Source organism: Salmo trutta, chromosome 12 (genome assembly GCF_901001165.1).
Source record: "Salmo trutta chromosome 12, fSalTru1.1, whole genome shotgun sequence".
Classification (NCBI taxonomy): Eukaryota; Metazoa; Chordata; class Actinopteri; order Salmoniformes; family Salmonidae; genus Salmo; species Salmo trutta.
Window position 1 is genome coordinate 37,544,820 of NC_042968.1, and position 13,031 is coordinate 37,557,850.

The 13,031-nt window shown below is 41.9% G+C and overlaps 1 protein-coding gene across 1 annotated transcript in view; it reads left to right on the plus strand.

Annotated features, from left to right (window-relative positions):
- LOC115203493 (uncharacterized) overlaps positions 1–12,690 on the plus strand; it is a 36,075-nt gene extending 23,385 nt beyond the window's left edge. Inside the window, exons 8-15 of the mRNA XM_029768213.1 lie at positions 4,032–4,184; positions 4,309–4,346; positions 4,527–4,556; positions 5,872–6,038; positions 9,224–9,654; positions 9,923–10,022; positions 10,821–11,073; positions 11,257–12,690. Coding sequence (XP_029624073.1) covers positions 4,032–4,184; positions 4,309–4,346; positions 4,527–4,556; positions 5,872–6,038; positions 9,224–9,654; positions 9,923–10,022; positions 10,821–11,073; positions 11,257–11,339 — 1,255 coding nt within the window. The 3' untranslated portion in view covers positions 11,340–12,690. The remainder of the gene's footprint in view (positions 1–4,031; positions 4,185–4,308; positions 4,347–4,526; positions 4,557–5,871; positions 6,039–9,223; positions 9,655–9,922; positions 10,023–10,820; positions 11,074–11,256) is intronic.
- Positions 12,691–13,031: the final 341 nt, after the last annotated feature.

Genomic DNA, 13,031 nt, shown 5'->3' on the forward strand with positions numbered 1-13,031 from the left:
TGTGTTATACTACTCAACCTAGAGGTGTGTTATACTACTCAACCTAGAGAGGTGTGTTATACTACTCAACCTAGAGAGGTATGTTATACTACTCAACCTAGAGAGGTGTGTTATACTACTCAACCTAGAGAGGTGTGTCATACTACTCAACCTAGAGAGGTGTTATACTACTCAACCTAGAGAGGTGTGTTATACTACTCAACCTAGAGAGGTGTGTTATACTACTGAACCTAGAGAGGTGTGTTATACTACTCAACCTAGAGAGGTGTTATACTACTCAACCTAGAGAGGTGTGTTATACTACTCAACCTAGAGAGGTGTGTTATACTACTCAACCTAGAGAGGTGTGTTATACTACTCAACCTAGAGATGTGTGTTATACTACTCAACCTAGAGGTGTGTCATACTATTCAACCTAGAGGTGTGTCATACTACTCAACCTAGAGAGGTGTTATACTACTCAACCTAGAGAGGTGTGTTATACTACTCAACCTAGAGAGGTGTTATACTACTCAACCTAGAGAGGTGTTATACTACTCAACCTAGAGAGGTGTGTTATACTACTCAACCTAGAGAGGTGTGTTATACTACTCAACCTAGAGAGGTATGTTATACTACTCAACCTAGAGAGGTGTGTTATACTACTCAACCTAGAGAGGTGTTATACTACTCAACCTAGAGAGGTGTGTCATACTACTCAACCTAGAGGTGTGTCATACTACTCAACCTAGAGGTGTGTTATACTACTCAACCTAGAGGTGTGTTATACTACTCAACCTAGAGGTGTGTTATACTACTCAACCTAGAGAGGTGTGTTATACGACTCAACCTAGAGGTGTGTTATACTACTCAACCTAGAGGTGTGTTATACTACTCAACCTAGAGATGTGTTATACTACTCAACCTAGAGATGTGTCATACTACTCAACCTAGAGAGGTGTGTTATACACATCAACCTAGAGGTGTGTTATACTACTCAACCTAGAGGTGTGTTATACTACTCAACCTAGAGGTGAGTTATACTACTCAACCTAGAGGTGAGTTATACTACTCAACCTAGAGGTGTGTTATACACATCAACCTAGAGGTGTGTTATACACATCAACCTAGAGGTGTGTTATACACATCAACCTAGAGGTGTGTCATACTACTCAACCTAGAGAGGTGTGTTATACTACTCAACCTAGAGAGGTGTTATACTACTCAACCTAGAGAGGTGTGTCATACTACTCAACCTAGAGATGTGTTATACTACTCAACCTAGAGAGGTATGTTATACTACTCAACCTAGAGAGATGTGTCATACTACTCAACCTAGAGATGTGTTATACTACTCAACCTAGAGGTGTGTTATACTACTCAACCTAGAGAGGTGTTATACTACTCAACCTAGAGATGTGTCATACTACTCAACCTAGAGGTGTTATACTACTCAACCTAGAGAGTGTTACTACTCAACCTAGAGATGTGTTATACTACTCAACCTAGAGGTGTGTTATACTACTCAACCTAGAGGTGTGTTATACTACTCAACCTAGAGAGGTGTGTTATACTACTCAACCTAGAGATGTGTTATACTACTCAACCTAGAGGTGTGTTATACTACTCAACCTAGAGAGGTGTGTTATACTACTCAACCTAGAGGTGTGTTATACTACTCAACCTAGAGAGGTGTGTTATACTACTCAACCTAGAGAGGTGTTATACTACTCAACCTAGAGAGGTGTCATACTACTCAACCTAGAGAGGTGTTATACTACTCAACCTAGAGAGGTGTGTTATACTACTCAACCTAGAGAGGTGTGTTATACTACTGAACCTAGAGAGGGTGTTATACTACTCAACCTAGAGAGGTGTTATACTACTCAACCTAGAGAGGTGTGTTATACTACTCAACCTAGAGAGGTGTGTTATACTACTCAACCTAGAGAGGTGTGTTATACTACTCAACCTAGAGATGTGTGTTATACTACTCAACCTAGAGGTGTGTCATACTACTCAACCTAGAGGTGTGTTATACTACTCAACCTAGAGAGGTGTGTTATACTACTCAACCTAGAGAGGTATGTTATACTACTCAACCTAGAGAGGTGTGTTATACTACTCAACCTAGAGAGGTGTTATACTACTCAACCTAGAGAGGTGTGTCATACTACTCAACCTAGAGGTGTGTTATACTACTCAACCTAGAGGTGTGTTATACTACTCAACCTAGAGGTGTGTTATACTACTCAACCTAGAGAGGTGTGTTATACGACTCAACCTAGAGGTGTGTTATACTACTCAACCTAGAGGTGTGTTATACTACTCAACCTAGAGATGTGTTATACTACTCAACCTAGAGATGTGTCATACTACTCAACCTAGAGAGGTGTGTTATACACATCAACCTAGAGTTGTGTTATACTACTCAACCTAGAGGTGTGTTATACTACTCAACCTAGAGGTGAGTTATACTACTCAACCTAGAGGTGAGTTATACTACTCAACCTAGAGGTGTGTTATACACATCAACCTAGAGGTGTGTTATACACATCAACCTAGAGGTGTGTTATACACATCAACCTAGAGGTGTGTCATACTACTCAACCTAGAGGTGTGTTATACTACTCAACCTAGAGGTGTGTCATACTACTCAACCTAGAGGTGTGTTATACTACTCAACCTAGAGGTGTGTCATACTACTCAACCTAGAGGTGTGTTATACTACTCAACCTAGAGGTGTGTTATACTACTCAACCTAGAGATGTGTCATACTACTCAACCTAGAGGTGTGTTATACTACTCAACCTAGAGGTGTGTTATACTACTCAACCTAGAGAGGTGTGTTATACTACTCAACCTAGAGAGGTGTTATACTACTCAACCTAGAGAGGTGTGTTATACTACTCAACCTAGAGGTGTGTTATACGACTCAACCTAGAGAGGTGTGTTATACTACTCAACCTAGAGGTGTGTTATACTACTCAACCTAGAGGTGTGTTATACTACTCAACCTAGAGAGGTGTGTTATACTACTCAACCTAGAGAGGTGTTATACTACTCAACCTAGAGAGGTGTGTTATACTACTCAACCTAGAGATGTGTCATACTACTCAACCTAGAGGTGTGTTATACTACTCAACCTAGAGGTGTGTTATACTACTCAACCTAGAGGTGTGTTATACTACTCAACCTAGAGGTGTGTTATACTACTCAACCTAGAGGTGTGTTATACTACTCAACCTAGAGGTGTGTTATACTACTCAACCTAGAGGTGTGTTATACTACTCAACCTAGAGGTGTGTTATACTACTCAACCTAGAGAGGTGTGTTATACTACTCAACCTAGAGGTGTGTTATACTACTCAACCTAGAGAGGTGTGTTATACTACTCAACCTAGAGGTGTGTTATACTACTCAACCTAGAGAGGTGTTATACTACTCAACTTAGAGAGGTGTGTTATACTCAACCTAGAGGTGTGTTATACTACTCAACCTAGAGGTGTGTTATACTACTACTAGAGGTGTGTTATACTACTCAACCTAGAGAGGTGTGTTATACTACTCAACCTAGAGGTGTGTCATACTACTCAACCTAGAGGTGTGTTATACTACTCAACCTAGAGGTGTGTTATACTACTCAACCTAGAGATGTGTCATACTACTCAACCTAGAGAGGTGTTATACTACTCAACCTAGAGAGGTGTGTTATACTACTCAACCTAGAGAGGTGTGTTATACTACTCAACCTAGAGAGGTGTGTTATACTACTCAACCTAGAGGTGTGTTATACTACTCAACCTAGAGAGGTGTGTTATACTACTCATCCTAGAGGTGTGTTATACTACTCAACTTTTCCATGAGTTTTCCTCTTTTTGTGTCATGTTTCTCTCATCTCTCTCTCTCTTGCTCTCTCTCTCAGTTGTGTGTAAAAGTTACAAATGGGTTGTTTTCAAAACTTTCATCGGGGATTTCTATTGGAGAAGTTAGTCAGTTTCTGTGCATATTTCTACTGTGTCGACTGTGTTTGTGGTATGTCTCTTCTTCAGCGTATCAGAGATAGTGGTGGTTGGTCCCCCTGGCCTCTTCAGGACAGCGCTGGACACCAAGGGTTCCCTGGCCACCATGAATCTCACATGGATCCGGAGCCCCAACAACCTGCCTCCTCTTTTGCCCCTTTGTTTCCTGGCCAACACCAACAGGTCACTTTTTGAGGAAAGAGAACAATAAATGTTAAGTTGACATTTTGTCAGCAACCAATAATGTTTAGGCATATGTTATAACCAACCTGTCTGATGTACTTTACACAACCTTTTGTCTTCACAGTTTGCAGTCTGAACCCAGATGTGTGTGGCTTTACCAAAGTAAGGACAAGAACAATCACAGTTCTTTCTGTTTTGTGTGTGTGTGTGTCCCCGAGAGTAAGCATGGTGAAAGGATCGTTTCTTAGTTGTTTACAGTGGTGAAAGTGGGGTGAGGTAAAGCATAGGTGCAATATTTGGTTCAAAACATGTTCATAATTTACACCTTTTTTTCTGTTCCAGGACAGATGGAGACCATTCCCACTGGAACAGGTATAGAACACACTGTGTAGTTGATATCCACTACTGACTGACTGACTGTCTGACTGACTGTCTGTCTGTCACGATCCTCTCCTTCTGTCTGTCTGTCTGTCTGTCTGTCTGTCTGTCTGTCTGTCTGTCTGTCTGTCTGTCTGTCTGTCTGTCTGTCTGTCTGTCTGTCTGTCTGTCTGGCTGGCTGGCTGGCTGGCTGGCTGGCTGTCTTGTTCTTGATGTATCGTCTCTTTCCAACCAATATGGAAAAGACAAAAACATACAAGCAAAGAAATACACTACAAAGACCCTCCTCTCTTCACCATAACCCAAACCCTTACCCTAAACCAGGTTGCTATCTAGATCCCTCCTCTCTTCACCATAACCCAAACCCTTACCTTTAACGAGGTTCCTATCCAGATCCCTCCTCTCTTCACCATAACCCAAACCCTTACCCTAAACCAGGTTCCTATCCAGATCCCTCCTCTCTTCACCATAACCCAAACCCTTACCCTAAACCAGGTTCCTATCCAGATCCCTCCTCTCTTCACCATAACCCAAACCCTTACCCTAAACCAGGTTCCTATCCAGATCCCTCCTCTCTTCACCATAACCCAAACCCTTACCCTAAACCAGGTTCCTATCCAGATCCCTCCTCTCTTCACCATAACCCAAACCCTTACCCTAAACCAGGTTCCTATCCAGATCCCTCCTCTCTTCACCATAACCCAAACCCTTACCCTAAACCAGGTTGCTATCTAGATCCCTCCTCTCTTCACCATAACCCAAACCCTTAACGAGGTTCCTATCCAGATCCCTCCTCTCTTCACCATAACCCAAACCCTAACCCTTAACGAGGTTCCTATCCAGATCCCTCCTCTCTTCACCATAACCCAAACCCTTACCCTAAACCAGGTTCCTATCCAGATCCCTCCTCTCTTCACCATAACCCAAACCCTAACCCTTAACGAGGTTCCTATCCAGATCCCTCCTCTCTTCACCATAACCCAAACCCTTACCCTAAACCAGGTTCCTATCCAGATCCCTCCTCTCTTCACCATAACCCAAACCCTTACCCTAAACCAGGTTCCTATCCAGATCCCTCCTCTCTTCACCATAACCCAAACCCTTACCCTAAACCAGGTTCCTATCCAGATCCCTCCCCTCCCCATACACTGATACATTACCCTCTTTTCCTTCTTTATTCATGTTTTGTTTAGTCTGATATTTTGTTTGGAGACTGTATTTTTGTTTTTGTTTTCATTTATACCATTTGTGTCCATGAAAAGCGCTATAAGTCCCATGTATTATTATTATTATTTCTGTCTCCTTCCAGAGCTGACATGTGGGAAGACTGAGATGCATCTGGTTCTCCCCATTTCCACCCTGAAGAACCTGATTGTGTCAGAGCTCCAGCTCAACCATCCTTCCTGTAGTGTCACCTCCAACTCCACCCATGTGATGGCCAGCATCTCTCTGACTGGCTGCGGCACTAAGAGAGTGGTACGAGACTCCGCCCACTGTATCAAATGCAAAACTTACATTGGCTCCTTCCCAGTAGTGGTGCATGAGTAAAATAACTGGGGAAGCCAAGCCAGAGAAAATGCCATATTACAACCTACATGTTGTGAAAATTGCGTTGTTTGCTCTATAACCTGTTAGTTCATATGCCTTGCCATCGTGATATATAAGCCTAAGACCTAGACAATAAGAAGACACAGTGGCAGTCATTGAAAATAAGAATTTGTTCTTAACTGACTTGCCTAGTTAAATAAAGGTAAAATAAATAAATAAATGTTTCAGACATTTTCGGACCACTAAACAACTATTGATTTAGAACCACAGAGAGTTACCGCAAGTCACAAACAAAGTAGGAGCTGCCTCCACTATTCCAGCACCATTTCAACATCAACATTTCCATATCGTCGAATCACCCCTGCTTAGTCTAATACAGTGACAACTTAAAGATACCAAAAACGATTTAGTCAAATCAACATAAGCTAAATATGATGTGGCTGTCCATAGTTCTGATTTCTGTGTGTGTGTGTGTACAGTTGAAGTCGGAAGTTTACATACACTTTAGCCAAATACATTTAAACTCTGTTTTCCACAATTCCTGACATTTAATCCTAGTAAAAATTCCCTGTTTTAGGTCAGCTAGGATGACCACTTTATTTTAAGAATGTGAAATGTCAGAATAATAGAAGAGAGAATGATTTATTTCAGCTTTTATTTCTTTCATCACATTCCCAGTGGGTCAGAAGTTTACATACACTCAGTTAGTATTTGGTAGCATTGCCTTTAAATTGTTTAACTTGGGTCAAACGTTTCGGGTAGCCTTCCACAAGATTCCCACAATAAGTTGGGTTAATTTTGGCCCATTCCTCCTGACATGGCTGGTGTAACTGAGTCAGATTTGTAGGCCTCCTTGCTCGCACATGCTTTTTCAGTTCTGTCCACAAATGTTCTGTAGGATTGAGGTCAGGGCTTTGTGATGGCCACTCCAATACCTTGACTTTGTTATCCTAAAGCCATTTTGCCACAACTTTGGAAGTACACTTGGGGTTATTGTCCATTTGGAAGACCCCTTTGCAACCAAGCTTTAACTTCCTGACTGAGGTCTTGAGATGTTGCTTCAATATTATCCACATCATTTTCCTACCTCATGATGCCATCTATTTTGTGAAGTGCACCAGTTCCTCCTGCAGCAAATCACACCCACAACATGATGCTGCCACCCCCGTGTTTCACGGTTGGGATGGTGTTCTTCGGCTTGCAAGGCTCCCCCTTTTTCCTCCAAACATAACGACGGTCATTATGGCCAAACAGTTCTATTTGTCCCTGGCCAGACCAGAGGACATTTCTCCAAAAAGTACGATCTTTGTCCCCATGTGCAGTTTCAAACCGTAGTCTGGCTTTTTTATGGCGGTTTTGGAGCAGTGACTTCTTCCTTGCTGAGCAGCCATTCAGGTTATGTCGATATAGGACTCGTTTTACAATGGATATAGATATTTTTGTACCTGTTTCCTCCAGCATCTTCACAAGGTCCTTTGCTGTTGTTCTGGGATTGATTTGCACTTTTCGCACAAAAGTACGTTCATCTCTAGGAGACAGAACGCGTCTCCTTCCTGATCGGTATGACGGCTGCGTGGTCCCATGGTGTTTATACTTGCGTACTATTGTTTGTACAGTTAAATGTGGTACCTTCAGGCGTTTGGAAATTGCTCCCAAGGATGAACCAGACTTGTGGAGGTCTACAATTTTTTTTTCTGAGGTCTTGGCTGACTTCTTTTGATTTTCCCATAATGTCAAGCAAAGAGGCACTGAGTTTGAAGGTAGGCCTTGAAATACATCCACAGCTACACCTCCAATTGACTCAAATTATGTCAATTAGCCTATCAGAAGCTTCTAAAGCCATGACATCATTTTCTTGAATTTTTCCAAGCTGTTTAAAGGCCCAGTCAACTTAGTGTATGTAAACTTCTGACCCACTGGAATTGTGATACAGTGAATTATAAGTGAAATAATCTGTCTGTAAACAATTGTTGGAAAAATTATTTGTGTCATGCACAAAGTAGATGTCCTAACCGACTTGCCAAAACTATAATTTGTTAACAAGAAATTTGTGGAGTGGTTGAAAAACTAGTTTTAATGACTCCAACCTAAGTGTATGTAAACTTCCGACTTCAACTGTATGTGTTCTTGCAAGTAGAAAAAACATGTTGACCCAGCCTACTTGTAGAGAAATGTCAATGGCATCTTCCTGTCATGTTGATGAAACGGTCTATGATTCTGTCATACACTACATGCTTTTAGGTTTTGTTGTCCTAGGCTACCTGGCTAAAATACTTGCTCGCTAGCCTAACTTTCATGTAATGATGAGCCAGCTAATTAACATTAGCCTACTACATCTAGCTACATAATGAACTTCCATCCTTTCAGGCCAGGGACACAATGTATGGTTGGTTGGATAAGAATCACTGTTATAATCATTGGCCAGTAAGGAGAATTAAGTAAAACTACAAGTCCAAATCTCTATCTCCATCTATGGCTAATTTAAGAAAGGGTAAATTTTAGCTAGCTAGCTAGCCACTGGAGGATAACAGTGCAACGAGATGCAACAAATCAAGTTTTTTCTGTCAATAACGTTTTGCTCTCGATGTGATGTGATTGGTGTGAAGCCAATTTCAAACTGGCCTCTCTGGACCTTTTTTTTGGTGTGCCAGGACCATTCACAGTTTGAGCTCACTCAGTTTAGCTCAATGCTGATTGGCTATTATTTTATACTTTTTTATCAAGGAAGACCAAATGCTTGCTGGATTCCCTTGCGTTTAATACTATGGGCGGCAACAATGTCACACTCTTTTTAACCAGACAGCATCAGGTAGATGGGCTACACATACAGTCAGAGGAGTACAGTTTCGCTTGCTCGGATGCTTTCACCGGTGAGATACAGTACACTCAGCCTCTTGCGAATTGAAGGAAAATTATGAAACTCAGAGAGATGAAAGATAAATAATTGTATACGTTTTTTTCTTAGTCAATTTTCTGAGGAAGCCTGGCTTGCCTTTGCATACATGAATGCACGCCACTGCTCCTTCCATAAATCAGTTTTAACAGACTGTCTGCTGTGATGTGTGAATGAACCAGAATATCCACACATGATATCCTGTTCCTTTTCTCCTCAGCACTCTGGTTCAGAGATGGTGTACACCAACACCCTGCGAAGCGTACGCAACACTGTCATCAGTCGGCAGCCCACCCTGATTATGCCAATAGCCTGCCGTTTCCCTGGCGTCGAGGCCAAGGGCCCTCGGTACGCCATCAACATGCCGTCGGAGCAGGAGACCTTCGGCATCGTTAAGTTCTGGTTGGAGTTCTACCGGCCTGGGGAGGGGCCCATGGCTAACAGAACCAAAATCCCCAAGTTCCGCCACCTCCTCCCTTCCTCGCAGCGTGTCCGCCGAGAGACGTCGGTCCGCACCGCGAGCAGGCTGGACACACTGGACCTGCATGTGTTCTCCAACACCTCTCTGGACAGGGCAGAGTTGATGGTGGGCAAGTGCATGGAGTCCGAGACAGAAGACATGGCTGACAGCCTCTGTATCCTGGATCAGGGGTCAGGGATCGTTTTCTAAATTTTTTACCCAATCTTAATTATTTTTTATTACCCCAAATGGAGTACTTGGGTTTTTAAAACAAGCTCTACGATAAGCCATATGAACTAAACAATGCATGGAATTTCAGAAAACTGTCCATTTAAACTCAGTTGAGATGGTAGCAATTTGTCACGTCGCTATGAAATGGATAGTTTACTGAGATTGCCTGTTTTGAAACCGCTTCTCTCACATACATTAAAAACATTCAATGTCTTCCTTCTTTCTCAGGTGTTCGGCTGGAAATGGAACCCTGGAGATTCTGACGTCAACCTCCACTGTCAGGGTATACCGAATCAACCTGAGCACTATCAAAACTAAAGGAACCATGGTGTGTCTTTCTGGCCATGTATCTCTCTTCAGGGGTATGAAGGGTGCTCCCATTGTCTCTCAGGCATCCGGAACCTGCCAACATGACTATCCAGTTGAGCTAAAGCCCAGGGACTAAAAATAGAAATAGACTAACTAGCGCCTATATCCCATACTTAAGCAATGGCACGAGGGGTTGTGGTATATGGCCAATATACCAAGGCTAAGGGCGGTTCTTATGCACGACGCAACGCAGAGTGCCTGGATACAGTCGTTAGCTGTGGTATATTGGCCATATACCACAAACCCCAGAGGTTCCTTATTGCTATTATAAACTGGTTACCAATGTAAATAGAGCAGTGAAAATAAATGTTTTGTCATACCTGTGGTATTCGGTCTGATATACCACGGCTGTCAGGCAATCAGCATTCAGGGCTCGAACCACCCAGTTTATAATGTCTGATATACCACGGCTGTCAGCCAATCAGCATTCAGCGCTCGAACCACCCAGTTTATATTTAATTTAAAACATGTTTTATTATTGTTTTTACTGATTGATTGATTACATCAATCAATGTGTCAGTCTGCCACTATGTGTTTGTCCCTTTCAGCTCTGTTTGAATAACAGTATATGTCCATCTGAAAGGCCATCAAATGTGTATAATGCTTATTTCAAATTCTCACAATATGTTTCTCCAAGATTTTTGGGGTGTTGGGTCTGACTCTCTCTAACGACGTTAGCCTATATGATCATAATAGTGTAACAATCAGTAGTGCAAGTGTTGCATGTGTAGTTTATCGTGTCTCTTGTCGTCTGCAGATGTACGTGGAGTGTACAGTGTATCTCTGTGTCACCACGAGGCCCTCTCAGAAGTGTCCTGATCAGTGTGACAGGGCCAGCAGCAACCAGGTAATGGTTGACAGCGTGCTGACCAGGAGCTACACCGTCCGCTCCGGCTCTGTTAGCCTCGTACCCACCACCGCTGCACTGGCAACTACCACTGTGGTCCCAGCAACCACCCCCACGGGTACCATTAGTACCACAGCAGCACCAACTACAACAGCCTCAAATGGTAGGACTTGTAGACAGGCTCAGCTCTTACTCAGTCCTGTAGCTTAAATGTATCTTTGGGGGCTGTAGCCCGGCAGTAGTCCAACCGATAGGGAAAATATGACCAGCACTCACCAATAAAGTAGAACTAACCAGTGATATTTACCCTCAATTGGATTCTCTCCTCTACTTTCTCCTGCTCTAGCTCCTGCTGAGGACTCAAACATGACAGTGGGCGTGGTCTTGGCTGTCATTCATGTCTTACTTCAAGGCCTGCTTCATCACTGAAGAGAGAAAGGGTTATAATTCCTATGTTGTTAAATTGTAGCTCTCATGTGAATTACTGCATACTAATTTACATCATAAGAAACCAATGGAATTAATGATATGACACACTTCTTACATTGAATGGGTCGTTTTTCAAGATAATTATTTTGTACAGTATACTCCCCATGATGGCTTCTACATTTAAAGCACGAAACACCGAGAATTACACTGCCGAAAAGTACTTATCACAGCGGGTGGCGTTCCTTCGCTTGCTAGAGCAAAAGCGGTTCCTGCTGCGTGCCAACCTGGTAGCGACGAACCTACGGCTTCTAGTCAGTGGCCAACAACTTGATTTTGAGCCAATCAGAGGTTCGTCATTAGTTACCACAACCACAAAGTCATAAACCTAAAATGTGATTTTAAACCTAAACTTAACCACACTGCTAACATTATGCCTAACCATAACCTTAAATTAAGACCAGAAAGCAAATGTTTGTTTTCATTAATTTTTATGCTATAGACAATTTTGACCTTTGCGGTAGCTAGTGGAAACCCAATCAGAGAGCACCAACCCCCACAACGAAAAAAGGAAATAAGAGGGCAGTTTTCCGCACAGCCTCGGATGAGCCAGTCACACTTCATATGCAATGTAGGCTATGGGATGGAAACTAGCTAAGTGCACAGACACAATACTCAATTATTCCTCCAAGCTAGCTAACCACTGTAGTTAGTATTGACAATGTATGTAAATAACAATGGATTCGCTAGTGTCCATGAAACAGCTGCCTGTGTTAGTTGCCGAGTTGTGCAGTTTCCTTAGCTACCTAACGTTAGCTAGCTAAACATTTGGCTATGGGCTGGTACTTTGGGATTATGGAGAGTGAATAAAATGGTTTATTCTTCACCTTGCTAGGTAGTTATCTAGCTGTGGCCATCTGGCTAGTAGCAACATAAACACAGATGTCTGGTAATCTAGACCATAAACAAGACGCACGGATATGCATTGCCAAACAAAGCTACTGCCACCTTCTGGTTTGGAGTATTTTAAAAGTGAGTGGGTGACGACTTCCAAGGTCTTTGTTGTGGGATCACAAAAGAGTGACTGCCGACACTGTTCGGAGTTGCTAAATACAGTCGGCAGGCAAATGTTTGACAATTTTACCAGGCAAACGTTTGACAATCTTACTGGTGTGTCTGAGCTTTAACTATTTTTAACTGCTGTTTATAACTATTTTCGTCCAAAAATCCTGTTCAAAATGTAATCCTGGATATGAACATAAAGTAATTGTTTCAAATTTGTCCTGGTCATGCATGCACTGTAAAAAAAATTATATATATAAATAAAATCTAGTTTCAACTAATTATTATTAAGTAACTGGTTCCACAGACTTTTTTTTTTGTTTACTCAACTTTTCGGTCCAAGTGTTACCTGAACAAAAGAAATTACTCAAACTTAGCTCCAATTTGACAAGAATTCAGTCAATTTAAAATGTGTTTTCTCAACTTGTCTCATATATTCATTCAGGTATAAATTATTATTTGGGCAACCATATTTGACACATTTTGAAATACAAAAGTGCTGTTTGTGTGTGTAACTAGTTCCACAATCTTTTTTAGGTAAGATGCCCAAATAACATTTGAGAACACACATCATAAAGACTGACTTGAAGTAGTATATCTTAATTGGATGTTGGCATGCACACTTTTGTGGGA